The 20,299-nt window shown below is 35.7% G+C and overlaps 1 protein-coding gene across 7 annotated transcripts in view; it reads left to right on the top strand.

The window, feature by feature from the left end:
• Positions 1 to 17,956, top strand: part of ZZZ3 (zinc finger ZZ-type containing 3) — a 117,963-nt gene extending 100,007 nt beyond the window's left edge. For 3 of the 7 annotated variants that reach the window (XM_018045612.1, XM_018045608.1, XM_018045617.1), the window contains 10 exons: positions 379 to 517; positions 2,893 to 3,040; positions 3,124 to 3,239; positions 3,951 to 4,022; positions 5,977 to 6,078; positions 6,933 to 7,028; positions 8,952 to 9,104; positions 13,260 to 13,394; positions 16,306 to 16,406; positions 16,661 to 17,951. In XM_018045612.1, the coding sequence (XP_017901101.1) occupies positions 379 to 517; positions 2,893 to 3,040; positions 3,124 to 3,239; positions 3,951 to 4,022; positions 5,977 to 6,078; positions 6,933 to 7,028; positions 8,952 to 9,104; positions 13,260 to 13,394; positions 16,306 to 16,406; positions 16,661 to 16,805 (1,207 nt within the window). In that variant the 3' untranslated portion in view covers positions 16,806 to 17,951. Of the gene's footprint in view, positions 1 to 378; positions 518 to 2,892; positions 3,041 to 3,123; positions 3,240 to 3,950; positions 4,023 to 5,976; positions 6,079 to 6,932; positions 7,029 to 8,951; positions 9,105 to 13,259; positions 13,395 to 16,305; positions 16,407 to 16,660 lie in introns of all 7 variants that reach the window. The other 4 variants (XM_018045604.1, XM_018045625.1, XM_018045621.1 and 1 more) reach the window with 4 other exon arrangements.

Below are 20,299 nucleotides of genomic sequence, written 5' to 3'. Positions count from 1 at the left end.
TACAGCAGAGGGACAAGTGGTGATCCCTCCTGATGCTAAAGCTTTTTCTAATTTAGCTGTTTCTTAATGACTGATTGCTTGAAAGTCAAGATGCTCATTTTCTTATTTTCTGTACTTGTTCAGGTTTGAGAATTAAGAATTTAAGATGGAGAATAAGGCTTTGCTTTCTCTAACTGATATTTTCTAACTAGGTACTTCGTAACTCAGGAAGACCTCATTTATTCCCAGTAATATGTTTTACTAAAACTCTTTCAGGTAACTTTACAAAGACGTGTGACTTAATAGTAGATCATGGCTTGAACTCAGTTTTTATTTATTGTTGTTACTAAAAAAATTTTAGTGAGGGTTTTTTTTTTTTCTTTCTTTTTGTCTCTGTAGTTATCAGAGACTGTTACAGACAATTGCTGTACTCGAAGCTCAGCGTTCTCAAGCAGTCCAGGACCTTGAAAGTTTAGGCAGACATCAGAGAGAAGCACTAAAAAATCCCATTGGATTTGTGGAAAAACTCCAGAAGAAGGTATATTTTGACCACTTTTTAAATTTATTGAGATATATTTGGTAATAACCTTATTTATTCTTTTTATATGAATACTTTTTAAAATGTTTAACCATGTTACTGAAGGTGGGATACTGCCTTCCTTCACCCCACCAAACGCACAATAAGTATACCCCCAGTGAAGATAGTTAGGAACTTTAATTGGATGCTTGTATAGAAACTTGATGTACTGTTTCTAGCCATTTTTAGTCCTTTTCTGTTACTTTTTTCCTTCCCCATCTTAAGCTACTTTCCCTTTGTTGCGTTCAGGACTTTTAAGTTTATTGAAACTAAAAGAAAAAATACTTCAGTATTTTTAGTGTTTATTTACTGCTTTATTTACTCTAAAAGCAGTAGAAAACAGTGGTGATACAAACAAAAATTCTGTTTTAAATGTCTTTAAGGATATGGTTGCCAAGGTCATGAGAATGAGGTGCAAGATGTGCTTTTATGCCATAGTATTTGTCTTGAATTGGGCACCCACAAATTCAGTAAATTTGAGAGGTAAATATTAGACAAAAACATTGTCTGGAAAGATTAAAACTGAAAAAGTATGAGAAACAATCCTCTTTTTCATCTTAATGCACAAATTTAGCCTGTTCTGTATGACAAGTTTACTTACTAGTTTAATGAGTCACAAAAGTAGTATACCAGGTGTTGAGGCAGCAGTCTTGGGGACTTCATTTTATGAACACTTACAGTGTTTACTTGTCCTGGATTCAACTAAAATAGATTGTGCTTTAAGCTTAAACTCACTTTTTTCAGTTGTTAGATGGGCAAAGAAGTTGCAGTTACACACATTTTCTATATATGTACGTGGTTGGTTATCTGCTGATAATCCATGTCTATGTTTAGTTTAGAACTAGATTTCTTTCCACTTTATCTCAGAAACTGGGATGTGACATTGACCCTCTTAAAATTTTTTTGCAAAAATGTTCAAATGTGTATTAAATCCCAGATACATTGGTAATCATGAAAGACTTGTGTTCCTTGGAAAGAAAATTTTCTGCTGATTTTAATTTAGAAGTTTGATTCTTTAGTTTTTCTGTGTTAACTCATATATGCTTAATTTGCTTACTTACTTTAAGTTTATCATAGTAGTTAAGTTGTTGACATATGCTCCCATTGTTTTAGTGAACATCTGAAAACTCCTAATTGAAATTAAGGAAACTTGGTTTATATATTGGGACAGAGACTGCAGGGAACCTTTATGGCTTGTTAGCTTTCTTTGATGTTTTACCATCATGGTTTTAAAAGACACTCTATTCAATAACTTTTCAAAAAATTGAGTCTTAGACTGATATACATTATTATAGTGATGGTTGTAGTATACTGTATTACAGGCAAAATAAAAATTAATTCTGTGTTACAGTGTGGACTTGGCTTGCCAGTTTCATAATTTATGACCTCATTTTTTAAATCAACATTTTATTATGAAAAATGTTAAGTAGACAGATAAGTGGAAAGTATTATATAGTTAATGCACACATCCACCCTCTAGATTCTACAATAAACATTTTACTGTATTTGCTTTATTGTGTGTTTTTTCAATCCTTCCATCTACCATTCTATCTCATTTCAAGATGGAATCCATTTCATGCACTCCAGAGTTGCAGACACACATACTTAACCCCAAAACACTTCAGAGAGCATATTATTAACTAAATTTTTTTAAAGCTTTTTAATATGAAATTTACATACAGTGAAATTCAGAAATCCCAGTTTTATCATTATATGAGTTCTGACCATTACCCCCACCTATGTAACCCAAATTACTATCAAAAGACTGAACACATAATAACCTGGTTTTAGTAATGACAACTAATAACTTCTCTGAAGGTGGTTGGTAAAGTAACTGAATTCAAAGTAAAGTAAGGATATAGTTTTGATTCTCAAAATGTGGTAGGTTTTTTTGTACATGTCTTAAGCGTTATATAGTATGAAAATAATTCATTGTTTTATGAATAAGTCAGGAACACAGGGGGTCCATTTAAAATGAATTCTGTGTGTCAGATCATATCTATTTCAGTCAAACACATTTCATATGCTGTTCTTAGAGATAAAAACCATTCTTTGCTATTTCTGTTTAAGTGTGTTAAAGAACATTATGTCTGTATAGGTCAGCTGTAGACCTCTATCTAAAAATAGTGCTTATGTTTTGTTAAGTTCATTTTTCTTTACGTGGCTATCATTATACCATTTAATGCTTTGACTGTATTTTTATTGACTGTTGGATTCAGAATGAACAGAAATGCCAGTTGATGATTATTTACATTTGGAATCATCTGAAAATTTGGCTATTGTTGATAATTTCTTGAATTAACCTTAGATGTCACTTTTTTTTTTCCTCCCCCCAGGCTGATATAGGGCTTCCATATCCACAGAGAGTTGTTCAATTGCCTGAGATTGTATGGGACCAATATACCAGTAGCCTTGGAAACTTTGAAAGAGAATTTAAAAATCGTAAAAGACATACTAGGAGAGTTAAGCTAGTTTTTGATAAAGGTAATAAATTACATGATAATTTAAGTAGAGAAATACCTGGCAAAGTCTTGCTTTACTAATCCTATCCATGGTTTTCTTTTTAGTAGGTTTACCTGCTAGACCAAAAAGTCCTTTAGATCCTAGGAAGGATGGAGAGTCCCTTTCATACTCTATGTTGCCTTTGAGTGATGGTCCAGAAGGCTCAAACAGTCGTCCTCAGGTAGGCAGTATAAAGTGTTGGAGTAGAAAAATTTGAATTGTAGACAAAAGATTTTAACATTTGCTGACTTGTATTCTTAAATTTCAAGCAGTCTTCACTTGAAGGTATAGTAAGAACATGAACTTTGAAGTTAAGAAAACGCTGGGTTGAAATCACAACCCCACTACTTACTAACAGTGGAACTTCAGATGGTCGTTTCTGTTAAAGTCCCCAAGCTACAGTTTCCTCTTCTATAAAATGTGATTAATATCACCCTGTGTTGTAGAGTTGTGAGGATTATAATGAGTAGTACATGTAACATGATGAGTTCAGTGCCTGACACATAGTACAGTATTTATTCTAAAAATAAGAGCTCTTTGTGTGTAGTGGAATGTAACCAGGATTTGCTGGTTGTAACCTGGCCTTGCTGCTGTTAATTAGATGAACCTTGATAAACGTGGATTTAGAATGAAAAAATAGCATTTCTTTTTCTTTAAAATGAAGTTGCTGTCATCATTCATGTTGTTCGGCCATATCAAAGAGTAGTCTGGGGAGGGAGGTGGGAGGGGGGTTCATGTTTGGCATCGCATGTATACCCGTGGTGGATTCATGTCAATGTATGGCAAAACCAATACAGTATTGTAAAGTAAAATAAAGTACAAATAAAAATTAAAAAAAAAAAAAGAGTAGTCTGTTTTTTTGTCTCTGACAAAAGCCTTATTTTATATGCAGATGATAAGAGGACGCCTGTGTGATGATACCAAACCTGAAACATTTAACCAGTTGTGGACCGTTGAAGAACAGGTAATAGATATTTCTCAATTGTGTAGGTTAAAAAATAAGCAGTGAAAATTAGAGTAAGTATTGTGAATAAAGTGTATATTGTATGTGTGTATGTGTGTGCATGCATGCTGAGTCACTTCATTTGTATCTGACTCTTCGCAACTCCATGGACTGTAGTCTGCCAGACTCATCTTTCCATGGGATTCTCTAGGCAAGAATACTAGAGTAGGTTGCCATGCCCTTCTCCAGGGGAGCTTCCCAATCCAGAGTTCGAACCTGTGCATTGGCAGTTGGATTCTTTGCCACTAGCGCCACCTGGGAAGTGTATACTGTTGTATGCTATCCCTCTTAATCATGAATTTAAAATATTTAAACTTATTTCTGTATACCTTTTTGCATATGTAAAGAATTTTTCATTCTGAGAATATATGAATTCCATTTAGGGGATGGTTTCTAAAGAAGGAACCTGGGTTTTGGGAGGGGGCTTGAAAAAAATACTGAAACAGATGGATAAAGCTTTTGTAATACAGCTTTGTGAGACAGAAAAACGCAGAGCCAAGTAAAGCTATGCCTCAAAGTGAATTCTTACTTTTGTTTGGAGAGGAGCTGAAAAAGCAAGGTCATAGTGTTCTGTTACATTTGGACATATAGCTAGGATTGTTTGTGGGTAAGGTTTGAGATACATCTCTATCTCATATGAGGATTAGCCCCACAGCTGTAATGAGTTGATCTGTTTATAAAAAACTTTGTGCTGAATCACTTCAGTCTGTTCGACTCTGTGCATCCCTACAGACTGTAGCCCACCAGGTCCTCGGTCTGTGGGATTCTTCAGGCAAGAATACTGGAGTGGGTTGCCATTTCTGTCTCCAGGGAATCATCTCAGCCCAGGGATCGATCCTGGGTCTCCCACATTGCAGGCAGATTCTTTGCCCAAGTGCTTGCATGCTCAGTCGTGTCTGACTCTTTGCAGCTCCATGGACTATAGCCCACCAGGGGATTTCCTTCTCTAAGGGATCTTCCCATCCTGGGGATCAAACCCGCATCTCCTTTGTCTCCTGCATTGGCAGGCAGGTTCTTTATCACTAGTACCACCTGGGAAGCCTATGCATGTGTGCTCAGTCAGTTGTGTCTGACTCTCTGCAACACTATGCACTGTCGCCTGCCAGGTTCCTCTGTCCTTGGGATTCTCCAGGTGAGAATATTGGAGTGAGTTGCCATTTCCTTCTCCAGGGGATCTTTCCGATTCAGGGATCGAACGCTGGTCTGTTACAATGCAGACAGATTCTTTACCATCTGAGCTACCAGGGAAGCCCACCTGTTAAAACACTCCTTTAGCCAAGCCCATATTAAGATAGGATAAGATTATTCGTAGGACACACTCCAGTCTCCAAGGCAGTTTATTGGTCTTTCAGCTCTGCAGAGATAATACCAATCAATGGTGCCTAAAAGCTGCTCCTGCACACTGGAATAGCTGGGTGATAACATTCCTTTTCTTTCAACATCCAGAATATTCTGCATCCTTAGGACTACTGGAGAATTTTGAAGATAAGTCAGAATTTAAATAAAGGATCATACAAAGTAGGAAAAGATCTCTTAGTATTCTGTCAGAATACAAATGAATTTTTATATAGTTTGTCAGATCCATAGTCGCTAGCCTAAACATAGTCTAGAAAGAAAATGTGGTCAGTGGAAATCACCAAAATGTGTAATATAGTTCCATTGTGAGGAGTGCTTTCTTTTTACTGAGGTGAATAGAAAAATCTTTATAAGGTCTTTCATCAGTTTAGTCTCGATTCTTATTTTCCTTGTGAAGTCTTAAATTCCTACTAGAAACTTTTCTTACATGAAGATTTCTAGTTGACCTAACCCCTAAAGTTGGGGAGGGAGTATTGTAGTTTTTAAGATGAAAGGTGAATGTATTTATTTAGAAGCTCAGTATTAAACTTTCTTAAATTTGGTCTTTGGTTTGGCTTAGAAAAAGCTTGAACAGCTACTCCTGAAATACCCTCCTGAAGAAGTAGAATCTCGACGCTGGCAGAAGATAGCAGATGAACTGGGCAACCGGACAGCAAAACAGGTAACTGAGGAGATGGCTCCATATTGTTGGCATGTTTTTTATTTTTTAAATTATTTAAAAGCTGGGTCTTTGCTGCTGCCTGCAGGCTTTCTCTAGTTGGAGCAAGTGGGGATTACTCTAGCTGCAGTGCGTGAACTTCTCATTGTAGTGGCTTTCTTGTTGTGAAGCACAGGCTAGTTCCCCTGCAGCATGTGGAATCTTCCTGGACCGAGGATCGAACTGATGTTCCCTATATGGCCAGGTGGATTCTTTACTACTGGACCACTAGGGAAGTCCTTGATGGTTTTTTTTTTTTAAGTGAAGGATAATGCAGCTAAAATCAGCAGATCTGCCCCTTCATATTTAGCTACACAATACTATAGTATGCGGAGTTTTAAAAAATAACATTGTTTATTGATTTTAGAAACAACTCAAGATAGTTCTGCTTTGAATCATTACGAAATACTAAAAAATAAAAATGTAATGTAGTATTTGACGAGTACAGCAGTTATGTGCCTTTGGGTTAGACTATGCTAATAGATTTGTGATAATGCCTTAATTAGTATTCCCTAGTTGTCTTTCTAAAAAAATATGTGCCAGCTTCCTCCTTCACATTCCCATTGATATTAATAGATATGTTTTTATGCTCATGCACGAATGTTCACAAGATGAAGATGTGTTTAGCTTAGGAATCAAACAGATTTAATTTAACAATTTTTTTGGTCTAAGTGTCTTTAGCAATTTAAAATTATTTCTAGATTTATGTGGCTATTAAGTTGTTACTATTCATTAAGGTACACGTATATTTTAAAAACTATTTTGGTACTGAATGTCTTGTCATTCATTATGTTAAAAGGCTTGTCATGTTTCCTTAGGTTGCCAGCCGAGTGCAGAAGTATTTCATAAAACTAACTAAAGCTGGGATTCCAGTCCCAGGCAGAACACCAAACTTATACATATACTCCAAAAAGGTAAAAAGAAAGTTGGCAAAAGTAAGCTTTAGATCTCAGATTAAGGTCATCAAAGTCAGAGTTGCTATGTAAAAGTTTATATGTTATTCAGAACAACATTATTTTATTTTTAAATAAACTCACTCTAAACATTTTGTTACATTGAGCATAAGTGAACTTCAATGATTTTTTAGGGATATGTTAGTTTATGTGAGTGAGTACTATTTGAAAGGTATTAGATTGAATATATGTCAGAAAAAGGCCTTTGTGATGTTAAAGTTTTTAGGATATTTGATTCTTTAATAATACAGTCAATTTCTGTTTTATACATATGCTGTGTAAATCCAATTTAATCTTCACTACATTTCTTAAAAGTGTGGGTAGTATCACCTTCACTTTACTCATGTGAATATTAACAGCTAGCTTTTATTCTTACTGTTGAATGCTCTGAGCTAGGTCCTGTTTTACAACCTTTTTTATAGATGAGAAAGCTAAGTACACTGAGTAAGTTGTCTAGTCACATAGCTAGCGAGTCTGGGAATCATTGATCTTCTGATTCTGCTCCTAAGCCGCTTTGACCATTCTTTGCTTCTCTGTACAGTGAAAAAGCTGTTGTCTCTCTCCTGTGTAGAGCACTGCATGAAATTATAGCCAGTTTTTTTTTTTTTTTTTTGCTTTAATTGAAGGGGGAAAAAAGCACGTAATTGTCCTTCTTTTATTTTGTTGGTAAATCATCCTGATACCTTCCCTCCCAAAAACTGCCATCTTTCATACAAAGAGAAGCTAGGAGTGTATCTAATGCTGTTACCCTTCCTTATTGAAGCTAACTATTTTATGTAATTTTACATTAAGTATATTGTCTATACATGTCTATGTTTTAAAATTTTTATTCTTTTCCAAACTTTGGAAGCTTGTTTTAATTTCTCATATTTTAAAAATATTTTGAATTTTTCTCTCCCCATTGTAGCATTGTCTGTCTTAGGTGTGTAGAGTTCATCCTATAACTTTGGAATCTTGGAACTTTAACAATCAGCATTTAACCTAATGGCTCTGATTGTCCTGATTTCTGGGTTACCTTTAGATGTGTTGTACACCTTATGTTTTCACCACTGAAACGAGATGATGATAACAAAAAGAATACTAAGGAAGCCTAAATGTGTTTTCTCCTTTGGGAATTTAATAGGCATCTTGACTGTAGAGATCTGGCCCAGTCATAGTTATGGTTCTTAGCCATGGTTAGAGTTCTAATTTTGAAATGAAACAATGGTTCTCCATGTAGCTGAGGTTATTCTTCGTGGCTATGCTGTTAGTGAAGTCTGCATAATGGTTCAAAGTGAGGTCATTGCTCCATATAGACCTAGTTTATAATCTTGGTTCTACTACTTTCTAGCTGCAACACTTTGAACATAAAAGTTCCACCTCCTTGTGCCTCTGCTTTTTCACCTTTAAATTAGGGGTGATAATAACTGCCTTATAGGAATGTTTTGAGGATTAAGTGACATTGACGAAGAGTAAGCGGTCAATCAATATTAGATACTATTTTCAAACATTCATCATGTTGGGGAAATTTTCATTTTACTTGATAGTTTTACATCTGGCTTTGGCTAACTTCATCCTCCTTATCTATATGATGACCTTAAGAATTCAGCATGTGAATGCCAAGAGTGTGAAAAATGTTGGTGATACAAATACAAGCATGTGGTCCAGGATACTCCATGTGGATATTCCCCCTATATTTCTAATTGTTGGTTTGGTTTGTTTTTATTTAAGGCTTGTTGTGCTTTTAAAAATCCAGGTAACAGAAAAAACAACCGCATAAAAGTATACTGAAGGATAGAGGTGCAATCCTTTTGATTAGACAGTCTTGCAGGAAGTAGCTTTTATATTTTTGATTCTTTTAATGATTGTCCACTATCCCAATTAAAAATTTGTTTTCTCACTTAGTCTTCAACAAGCAGACGACAACACCCCCTTAATAAGCATCTCTTTAAACCTTCCACTTTCATGACTTCCCATGAACCACCAGTGTATATGGATGAAGATGATGACCGATCCTGTTTTCATAGCCATATGAACACTGCTGTTGAGGAGGCATCAGTAAGTTATCTATAGTGTATCTATATCCTACATCTGTCTTTATATTATACAGATCAGGATGCAAAATGGGAGCACCAGGATTTCCTATTTATTCCCATTCTTTAGATAATGGTACTTTCTTTTCTCTTAAATTAACTAGTCAAACTTGTTTTACATTGGGCTTTAAAAATGTTCTTAAGAAGAAACTTTAAAGCTAATAAAAAATAAACCCACATGTACCCATTATATAGTTTTAATGGTTATCAATTTGTGGCAATCTAATTTTTATCTATGCTTCCTACCCACCCCAACTTTCTTTCTGGGATTATTTTGGAGCAAGTTCCAGACATTATGAAATGTCATTATCATGTTTATTAAAAAGTAATCCTTTATATAATCAGATACACAGTTAGTTTACATTTTCCCAATTATAATTTGCGAAAGACCTCTTCCCACCCCCCATACTTGTTTTGTTGAAAACCTGGCTTATTTGTCTTAGAGAATTTACCACAGTGTGGCTTTTGTTGTTTGTATCTCCTTGGTGTCATGTAACCTATTCCTCTGTTTTCTGAATCTCCTATACGTTGATAGATCCAGACAATTAATCAGATTCAGATTTGTTTTTTGTTAGGGTGGGCAGGACTACTTTGTGTATACTTTCATCAGTCTGGTTGTCTCTTTCTTTTGACATAGCAGCCAGAGATTGTTGCTTTGACCCATTAACTCATTAGATGTTATAAAATAATAAAATTCTTTCTTCATTTATTTGATAGAATATTCTGTAAAGTAACGCTGCCATCAACTATTTGATTATCCTAAGGTTCATATAAAAAAGGCAGCATAATTGCTTGATCGTCCCCTTTATTTTCTTGTTTTTAAAATGATGTTCGGTCTCTAATAGCCTCCAAAATGACTCATAAGGTTTAAAATTTTTTGTATTCTTATGAGTTGTTGAACTTATATTTATGTGCATTGACAAATTCAGTGCATTGACATTATTGTCTTTATTAGTGTACAAGTTGGTCCATTGGTTGGTTGTAACCTATTCAAGTTGGATTTTGAGATTGTTTGACAAGATTCTAGTTCTCTTATAGCCCTCTTACTGTCTGCTGGAACAAGGAAATTAAAGGCTCGTCTTGTGTATTTCCTGCTTCAGAGCTAAAATTAGTTCTGCTTTCTTTTATTGAGAAATGGTATTTGGAGGCTGTAGCCCAATAAAATGGAATAAAAGTCTATGGACTTACTTGGTGGCTCAGTGGTAAAGAATCTGCCTACAATGCAGGAGACTCGGGTTCAATCCCTGTGTTGGGTAGATCTCCTGGAGAAGGAAATGGCAACCCACTTCAGGATTCTTGCCTGGAAATCCCCCGGACAGAGGAGCCTGGCCGGCCATGGTCCACGGGGTCATAAAGAATTGGACATGACCTAGCAACTAAGCACACACGCATCCTAATCTATGATGTTACTTGCTTTTGGGTTGATCATTGTACTTAAGCCTGTACAGTGGACAGAACTGAGAAATGTTATACATTTGTTCAGATGAAAAGATAGAATAAATTCATATTTTTATTTCAAATTCAACTTAGGACTTATGAGAATTTTACATACCTACATTTATCTTTAATATGTATCATTTTTCTCCCATGCTGAAAATCCCAGTTGTTAGTGATATCAACATAATGTTCACTTTCTTTGTCACACACTGGTCATGGTAATCACAGAATTTAATAGCAGCACCACCATCAACAATATGATACTGAAAATAGGAGTTTGGGGTGGCACTTTTTTTGCCTTAGGATATATTCCACTACAGAAATAACATTAAATCACACTTTTTAAATATTCTAGGACTAATTCCTCTTTGTGTTGTCATCCTTTGGATGCTAATTTAGGTTAATTCTTTTCGTTTTATTTTCCATTCATAGAAATTCCTTTTTATTGCTGTTAATATTTTTTTACTTTACTATGCTAAAATTCTTAGTAAGTAACATGATTCTGATTCCTCACTTAAAGGACATATAGATTGCCTTGTATCTTTCCTAATATTTTGATTATATGTGGTAACTGGAAAAGGAGATTTTAATGAAAAGTCAGCAGATAAAAGTACATCTCATTTGTTCTTTCTCTAGATTAATCAAATACTGACTGTATACTTTTGTATCAGACTACCATAAAATATATTCTTAATTTTTTTGCTTTTTAAATTGTCTTTTGAAAAACAGCTACTGTCTGCTGTGTCTTAGGATATAATATTTATGTGTAATTTTATATTTTGTGAATATTATAATTACTCAGTTGAGTATCATTCACTTATATTTAATACATAACAGGCTCTGCTAGAAATCAGCTTGCATAGGTATGAACAAAAGTGTTTTAAAAATAGGTGTGATTGTAATTATTTTAGAGGGACTTGATTTAGATTGAGAATTTAAAAGGAAGACCCAAGGAAGTGATATCAAGTTCATCATTAAAGGAAGAATAAAATTTAGCTAGGTGAGGAGTGATGGTGGGATGTTTAAGAGAAATACATTTTGAGAAAATTGGTAAAATGTAGTATAGGTGGTTGAATTTGATTTAAGTTTTGTTTGATTTTGTTTATTTTTAAATGAGTACCAGTTCACACCATTCTAATTACTTTAATATATCTATTTAAATGTATATTTATAAACCCTCTACTGTAAAATTTATATATTCAGTTTCTCTTTTCAGAAAAGCAGAGCTAGAGAGAGAATCTGTATACTGTTTTAGCCCCCCTTAAAATTACTCATAGTATTTCTCCTTTAAGTAACTTTAAAATCATTATAACTAGGAAATCTGTTTGTGGGTGAACATTTAAGAAAATATTTGTTTGGTTTATAACATTGTATGTTTCATGTGTACAGCATTTTAACTCAACTAACGTATATTGTAGCATTCTTACCACCAATAATTGAGTTTCCATCTGTCACCATACATTTGACCCCCTCTACCCATTTTTCCCACCCCTGCCGCTCTTTCTGTCTGTGGGAGGGACACCAATCTGTTCTCTACACTTGAGTGTGTTTTTGGTTTTGTTTATGTGTTTATTTTTTAGTATTCTGCATGAGTGAAATCATGGTATTGTCTTTCTCCAAATAAGTGACTTATTTCACTTAATTGCCCCAAGTCCATCCCTCATGCTACAGACGGCAAGATTTTTCTTTTTTAATGACTGAAGCATTTGGAAGTTTTATTTTTAATTGTGGTAAATACCCATAACATAAAATTTACCATCTTAGCCAATTTTGAGAAGTTGGGCAAATGCTATGCTTTCTATAAACATCATTTTCCTTGATACAATATAAACATAGTACTAATAATACTTAACATGAAAAGCAGGAGGAATGGGAGGTGCAGGGGTTGTCTGGTCCAGGATTGGAAATTGATAGAACATGGGATTAATTAATTGGAGGTGCTTTTTAGGAGGATTGTGGGAATCAGTGACCATGGGATCAGTCATGAGGTAGCAAAGGAAAGAAATAGACACTGGGTGGCAGAGCACAAATAAACTGGGAGAATAGCAAGCTCGGTGTTTTCATCTGTCAGCTTCAGCTTCATATATTCGTGTAGTTTTTACTATTCTTTATACTCAGTTCTTTATAATCATCTTTGAAATTTAAGTTCATCCATTTAAGAGAAATGTACTGTTTTAATCATTGGAGTACTGAGCAGAAGGCAGAGTAGAGATTGTTTTGCCTGTTTTAAGAAAATGCCATATTTACCTGAGGAATCGTAAAAATCTGTTAGATTGGTGAAGAGGAGCTTCCTGCAGATCAAGAAGAAGTAGATTATAAGGAGTCTTTCAGGTCTCCATGAACTTGTTGGGGAGAGTTGAGTTTGCATTAGTCTATGGTATGGCAGAAGTGGGAGTCATGCCTTGTTCCCTGTTACTTGCATCATGAAGCTGCCTACTATAGTTTAGTATTACTGTTGCATTAAGAAGCCCTCCAGAAGTATTAGTCTAAAATATTACTGGTACCAGCACTGATTTCCTATGAGCCCTAAAATGTTGAGGGTTTCTTTAAATGTGAAAAATACCTTGTCAATAGAAAAATATTATTTATCAGTATTTCTCATACTAATTTGTTTTAATTGTCAAACTAACTGTTTCATGGTTTTCTTTCCCTTTTTTTTTTTTTTTTTTCTTTTCCTCAATAGGATGAAGAAAGTATTCCTGTCACCTATAGGAATTTACCTGAATATAAGGAACTATTACAGTTTAAAAAGTTAAAAAAACAAAAACTTCAGCAAATGCAAGCTGAAAGTGGATTTGTGCAGCATGTAGGATTCAAGGTAAATTCTACTTAATTTTTCTATTCATTTAATTTTTGCAAGGGTGATAAGAGATATTTAAGGTGGTTTTCGGAGCTTTCGACTCCACAACTTTCAAGCACACAGATAAAAGTAGGTTTAGCTCTTGTCCTATTCATTTATACAGAGTAGTGTGTCACAGATACTGGTATCAAGAGATTTATGATTCAGTAGAAAGAAGAAAAATATACAGGTATACTTTGAGGTAATAGATGAGATCAGGTGTGTTCCCTGGTGGCTCAGATGATAAAGAATCTGCCTTACAGTGCCAGAGACCCAGGTTTGACTCCTGCATTGGGAAGATCCCCTGGAGGAGGGAACGGCAACCTAATCCGTGGGGTTGCAAAGAGCCAGATACGACTGAGTGACTAACACTTCCAGGTGTATTCGGGGTGGTACAGCTGTAGGCAACTTTGACGTAGTATATGAGAGGCAAAGTTTTTCTCTAGTATTCCCAAATTTACCGAGATATAACTGACAAATAAAAATTGTATATATTTTAAGGTGTAAAAAAAGTTTAAGATGTAAAAAAAAGCTTAACCTCACATAGTTATCTTGTGTTTTTGAGACAAGAACACTTAACATCTGCTCTCATAGCAAATTACAGGTATTCAGTGCAGTGTTATTAGCTATATATACCATACTGTAAGGGCTTCCCCAGTGACTCAGTGGTAAAGAATCCCCTGCAATGTAGGAGACGTGGGTTCGATCCCTGGGTAAGGAAGATTGCTTGGAGGAGGAAATGGCAACTCACTCCAGTGTTCTTGCCTGGAAAATTCCATGAAAAGAGAAGCCTGGTGGGCTGCAGTCTATAAGGTCGCAGAGTTGGGTACAACTGAGCACGCACTTATTAGTCCCTCCATTATAAATTCACATTCCACCCTTTTGCTCTGTATACTTACTAGTTTATAATTATACAGCCCACACCAGTATTCTTGTCTAACAAACCTCATGAACAGAGGAGCCTGGCAGGCTACAATCCATAGGGTCACAGAGAGTTGGACACAGCTGAGCACACCTGTGCACACACACAGACACACACACACCATGCTATACATTAGGTCTGCAGAACTTACTCGTAACCGAAAGTTTGTAACCTTTGACCAATGACACACATACCCTGCCTCCTGCCCCAGGCCCCACAGCCCCTGCCCACCCTCAATAACCTCTATTCTTTCTGCTTCTTTGAAGTCAACTTTTTTAATTCTCCATTTAAGTGAGATCATACAGCATTTGTCTTTCTGTATCTGACTTAATTCATTTAGCATCATGTCCTTAGGTTTTATTCATGTTGTCACAAATGGCTTTGACAGATTTCTTTCTGTCTTATGGCTGAATAATATTCCTCTGTGTGTGTGTGTGTGTGTGTGTGTGTGTGTGTGTAGAGGAAGACAGAGAACACCATTTTCTTTACCCATCCATTCACCTGTAGAGCTATTTCTTTGGTTGTTACTATCGTTTATAGATCAGAAATTTCTTTTCCCCCTTCAGATTCAGTTACCTCTGCTGTTTTTTGTGAGTCTAGAAGTACATTTATTCATTGCACAAAATTTTGACCCTAACCCATTATATTCCAGGTACTTTGCTAAGTGCTAGGGGATTTAGCAATAAACAGACTCCCTTCCCTTACTCTGTTTTCATCTCATAAGTAATTTAGAGAAGTTAAATGAGTGAAATAGTTGAGTATGACTAGAGTACATACTGGAGAGTAGTATGAGGCTATTTAGTTGCCTTGGAAATTTTGCCAAATTTTCTCCTTAAGTGTGGAAGAACCTTTGAAGAAGTTTAAGCAGAGAATAATATGAAATTTATGTTTGGGAAAGATCATTCTATTTTCTTAAGATATATAACTCTTAGGAAGGCAGTGGATTTACAGAGGGTAACTCTTAATCTCTGACTATAGTATTGTTAAAATCTTTAAATAATTTGTTCTTGTATGCTTTTTTATGTAATTGGGAAAAAAAAAGTAGATGGGGAAAAAGATCACTCTGGCCTTTATATGGAGAATGAAGAGGAAGAATGGCTAACAACAGAGACTGGTTGGGAGATTCTCCTGGTTAATTTAGACAAAAGATGAGAATGTCCTCAACTTGACTGATGGGTTTGGAAATATAGGGATTAACAGGTTTGAGAACACCATAAATGTTAGAACTGATTATACTTGGTGGGATTGGAGGAAGTAAAATTGAGGCCATGAACTACAGATTGACTGGTAGTGGTATACATACAAATACTTATGTATGCTGTGACTGATACATTTAAAACAAAATTCTTACACCTCTGATCCTTGAGAGTGGCCATTAGCCAGACTGTATTAAGTGATTTTCTTGTTTTGCTCTTTCAGTGGTCCTGCTTCTCCCTTTAGAGATTTTCCTAATTGACAGCTCTGTCTTTTCAGGAGGAAACTCTCTCTACTTCTCATAATTCTATTGAAAAACCCAGCTGTGGCTAGTTTGCCAGTGTGTCAGCCACTCTAGTTGGCCTAATGATAAGAGAAATTAGAAATGATATTTACTTTGATTTCTAAATGGCACAGAACACACCTTGGCTCCCACAATGTCACAACACTGAGAAAGAGCTAAATCTGCCTTTTCTTCTTGATGGGCATTGGTTATTAGGAGCCTTCTTGGCTTTGGAAAGTAACTGAGTAAGACAAAAGTTCAGAGCGGATTTTGTGTTCACTTGGATTAATGTTAGTTATGGTAACCTGTTTTAAATAGTTCTGTAACATATTTGGATAGTTTAACTATGGTATTATTATGTCAGTGCTTCTTAGTCACAGTCATTGTATACTGGTCTGAGGTACCTTTCAAGAAAGTAACTACTAATAATCAAATGCCCAGGTTTGGAGATGATTTTAGCTTAATACTTTTTCTCTCTGAATTTTTATTAGTGTGATAACTGTGGCATAGAACCTATCCAGGGTGTTCGGTGGCATTGCCAGGATTGTCCTCCGGAAATGTCTTTGGATTTCTGTGATTCTTGTTCAGACTGGTAAGTGTTTCCTTCACTGTAGGTCTTAAAATTTTGACAAGAGCACCTCAGCTACTAGTGAGTTTGATTTCTTAAACTACTTAGAAAACCACCACAGAAATTTTCCTTAATCATACCACATCTCAAGTAACTTACCATCAGAGATTTTGATTAATGGATTTAAACAGGAAGAGCCATGAGGAAATTTGAGAGTATCTCCAGCAAAATGCAAGCAGTACCATATAAAGATGTGTTTGTGTGTGTTTTCATTGCAGCCTTCATGAAACAGACATTCACAAGGAAGATCACCAACTAGAACCTGTTTATCGGTCAGAGACGTTCTTAGACAGAGACTACTGTGTGTCCCAGGGCACCAGTTATAATTACCTTGACCCAAACTACTTTCCAGCAAACAGATGACATGGAAGAGAACATCATACACTAGTCCTCTTCAACACATAGCAATGGTATCATTGTGAATTATGTGCACAGTTTGGAAAGATTCTCTGCTTTCCCTGAAATGACACTCACAGCATGACAGCTTCCTGAGTGTTCTCGTCAAGTCCAGCTCTGCACCGTTGTGGCTCTAGATCACTGTTCAGCAGCTGAACATACCTGGTGAGCGAAGGGTTTCCCTGGTGAAATTCTCACCACCACCTTAAAACCTTTTAGGTGGTGATCTTAAATGGGGGAGATGGAAACGAGAGCACATATTAAAGAGAGAGTAAATTCCAAAGGTTTCAAAGAACTTGGTCATAGCTATGCTAATGAGAAGACAAAGTATTTATATTAAAACAGTTTAGTAGCTTTCAGTTTTGTGAAAATAGTTTCCAGCACAGAAACTGACTTCTTTAGACAAAGTTTTAACCAATGATGGTGTTTGCATCTAGGATATATACACTTTAAAAGAACTCACTGTCCCAGTGGTGGCCCCTGATGGCCTTTAGTAAATTGGAGCTGCTTAACCATATTGATGTCTAATTTCTTTTAACCAGAATGAACTGTCCTTATTACCAACAGTGAAGCACTACAGGAGGCAGCTGTGGCATTGCTTCCTTAACCAGCTCATGGTGTGTGAATGTTATAAAATTGTCACTCAGATATATTTTTTAAATGTAATGTTATATAAGATGATCATGTGATGTGTACAAACTATGGTGAAAAGTGCCAGTGGTAGTAACTGTGTAAAGTCTCTAATTCACAATATTAATTTCTTTAAAATACACAGCCTTCTGCCTCTGTATTTGGAGTTGTCAGTGCAACTCATTGAAGAAAACTGCCTAATATAAAAATCATATATATGATAATAATTTCCCTCTTTTGTAGTCTGCACAAGATCCATAAAAGATTGTATTTTTATTACTATTTAAACAAGTGATTAAATTTAGTCTGTGCAGTGAGCAAGAGTTCACATGCATTCTTTTATACTGCTGGATTTTGTTGTGCATCATTTAAAACATTTTGTATGTTTCTTCTTATCTGTGTATACAGTATGTTCTTGAATAATGTTCATTTGTCAGGAGAACTGTGAGAAATAAACTATGTGGATACTGTCTGTTTATATTATAGAATGCTTGTTGTGACTTCCTTTGGTTAGATTTTGGATTCTTTTTTTTTTAATGAGTGTTAAAACAAAAAAAATTTTTAAGGTTTTTTTTTTGTTTTTCCTTTATCCTTTAAGAAGAATATGGACTATATGATGGAAAAGAGTAAATCTGAGAAACTCTGTAAAAGATGGTAATGTTTTCACTCAGTGTGTTTGCTGAAACACTAAACTAGGTTTAAAAAAAGAATGCATACCATGGTTAAAGAAAAAAGGCAATAATTAATGTCCAGATGTGAAAACTAAACTTATGTTGAAAATTTTTACTCATTCTTTTTGATGAAAGTAAGCCTCCCCATGTGTTAAATAAGTAGTTTTTGAAAATCACTGTATTCTCTGGAAATTATTATTAATGGAAAATGTAAATATTCTAAGATTTAAGTATACTGACACAATTTTTAGTCTCCTGTTTTTCCAGTTTTAAATCAAGGGGACATTATTTACCAGTCCTCTTCAATACATTGTAGTGTACTGAAATTATACCCTGAATTTTTTAAATTGAGAAAAGTAATATAATTTTAACTATAGAAATATGAGAATTTTAAAAGTAATATATTGATTAAAGTATACTGATGATTTTGGTAAAATATATCACATCAGAAAAAAGGGAAATGGGCTTGAGCTAAACTTTATGCCCTGAAATTATTAGTTGGGGGAAGAAAAGGGGAATCAGCAGTTTGGGCATTTGGCTATTAAACTGCAAGTGAATATTCCAGAAGCTCTACCTTCAACTTGTAGTAAGATAGTAGGTGGCACTGATGGTAACTTCTGTAACTTCTGTGTTTGTATAGGAATAATACTGATCAATTTTTAAGAACCATTCAGAGCCATTCAAAAATCCCATAAACTATCATGTATGCTTTGAAAGAGTAATAACAATTGTTATGATAAACAGAGCAGAATAAATCCACTTAAATCTTTTTTAAGGGCAAAAGATTTTTGAAAATTTTGAGTGACAAAGAGGATTCTTTCTTGCTTAAGCAAAGATGTGTTTATTTTGCATTTCTCAGCTCTAAGCAAATAGTCCTCATGACTTTAAAAGGGCAATAGTTAGTGGTAATGTGTATTGTTGTTTTAATTTGAAGATTGCAGGAATGGGCAGGGCTGTCATTTGCAAGTAGGCCTTCCGTCTCCTACATGGAAGCATTGGCATTGAGACAAACATAGACCTACTTCTTAAAGCATCACTTATTCAGTAGTATTCAGTAGGTCAGTTGTATTTTCTGAAATATTATGCTCAAGTTATTTGCTAAGAACTGAAGGAACTTCCGTTGTTCAGTCGCCCAGTCGTGTCCGACTCTTTGCAACTCCATGGACTGTAGCATGCTGGACCTCCCTGTCCCTTACCATCTCCTGGAGTTTGCCCAAGTTCATGTTCATCGCATCGTTGATGCTGCCCAGCCATCTCATCCTCTGACACCCTTTTCTTCTGCCTTCAGTCTTTCCCAGCATTAGGGACTTTTCCAGTGAGTCATCTGTTTGCATCAGATGATCAGAATACTGGAGCTTTGGCTTCAGCATCAGTCCTTCCAGTGAATATTCAGGGTTGATCTCCCGTGAGAACTTTTAAGGACACCTAAAACCACTGCTTTCAGGTTTAGGCAGTGGGAATTTTGTTTGGTGTGATATGTGCTAAGAATAATAGCAAACACTAATAGAGTGTTATGTGCCAAGCAAGCATATAGTAACAGATTTAATTCTTACAATTTTATGAGGCAGGTTCATTTATTATCCTGGTTTCATATCAGGAAATCTAGCCAGAGAGGTTAAGTAACTTGCCCAAGGTCAATATGGTTAGTAACGTGGTGATGCTTAGGTTCTAACCCAGACAAATTGCTCCCAGGTCAGCGTCTGCCTCACTGCCCTATTTCCTGCACAGGAATATTCCCTTTGTCAGGGGTCACTGAGGTGTTGGAGGTGAAGGTGTGCAGTGGTTGCTTTTCTGTCTTATTCTGGTGTGCTGTGCATGCTAGAGTGTAAATCTGAGCAGATGTCCAGGATTATAGCTCAGAATAGAGAAGCACATCTGTGGATGGGGAGAAAGCACTCAGCCTGCCCTGTGATGAATTAAGGAAACAAACATAATTCACATATTCTAATTTGACAGCAAACATGTGGTCATAAGGCTTTTTAGGCAAAGCTGGGACTAAAGGCTTGGGTCTCCTGCCTCACATACAGTTTGTTTTCCCTGCATGTTTGGTACCTCCCAGCATGTTTGGTACCTCCCAGCATAATAGTATGCCATGTCCATTTTTCTCTCCTTTTCCCTTTTGTTTAAATTGCAGAACACAACAATTTACTGGGGTGTGAA

This window comes from Capra hircus, chromosome 3 (assembly GCF_001704415.2).
Source record: "Capra hircus breed San Clemente chromosome 3, ASM170441v1, whole genome shotgun sequence".
Taxonomy (NCBI): domain Eukaryota; kingdom Metazoa; phylum Chordata; class Mammalia; order Artiodactyla; family Bovidae; genus Capra; species Capra hircus.
Note: the sequence above shows the minus strand (reverse complement) of the source record. Positions and strands in the feature narration are given on the sequence as shown.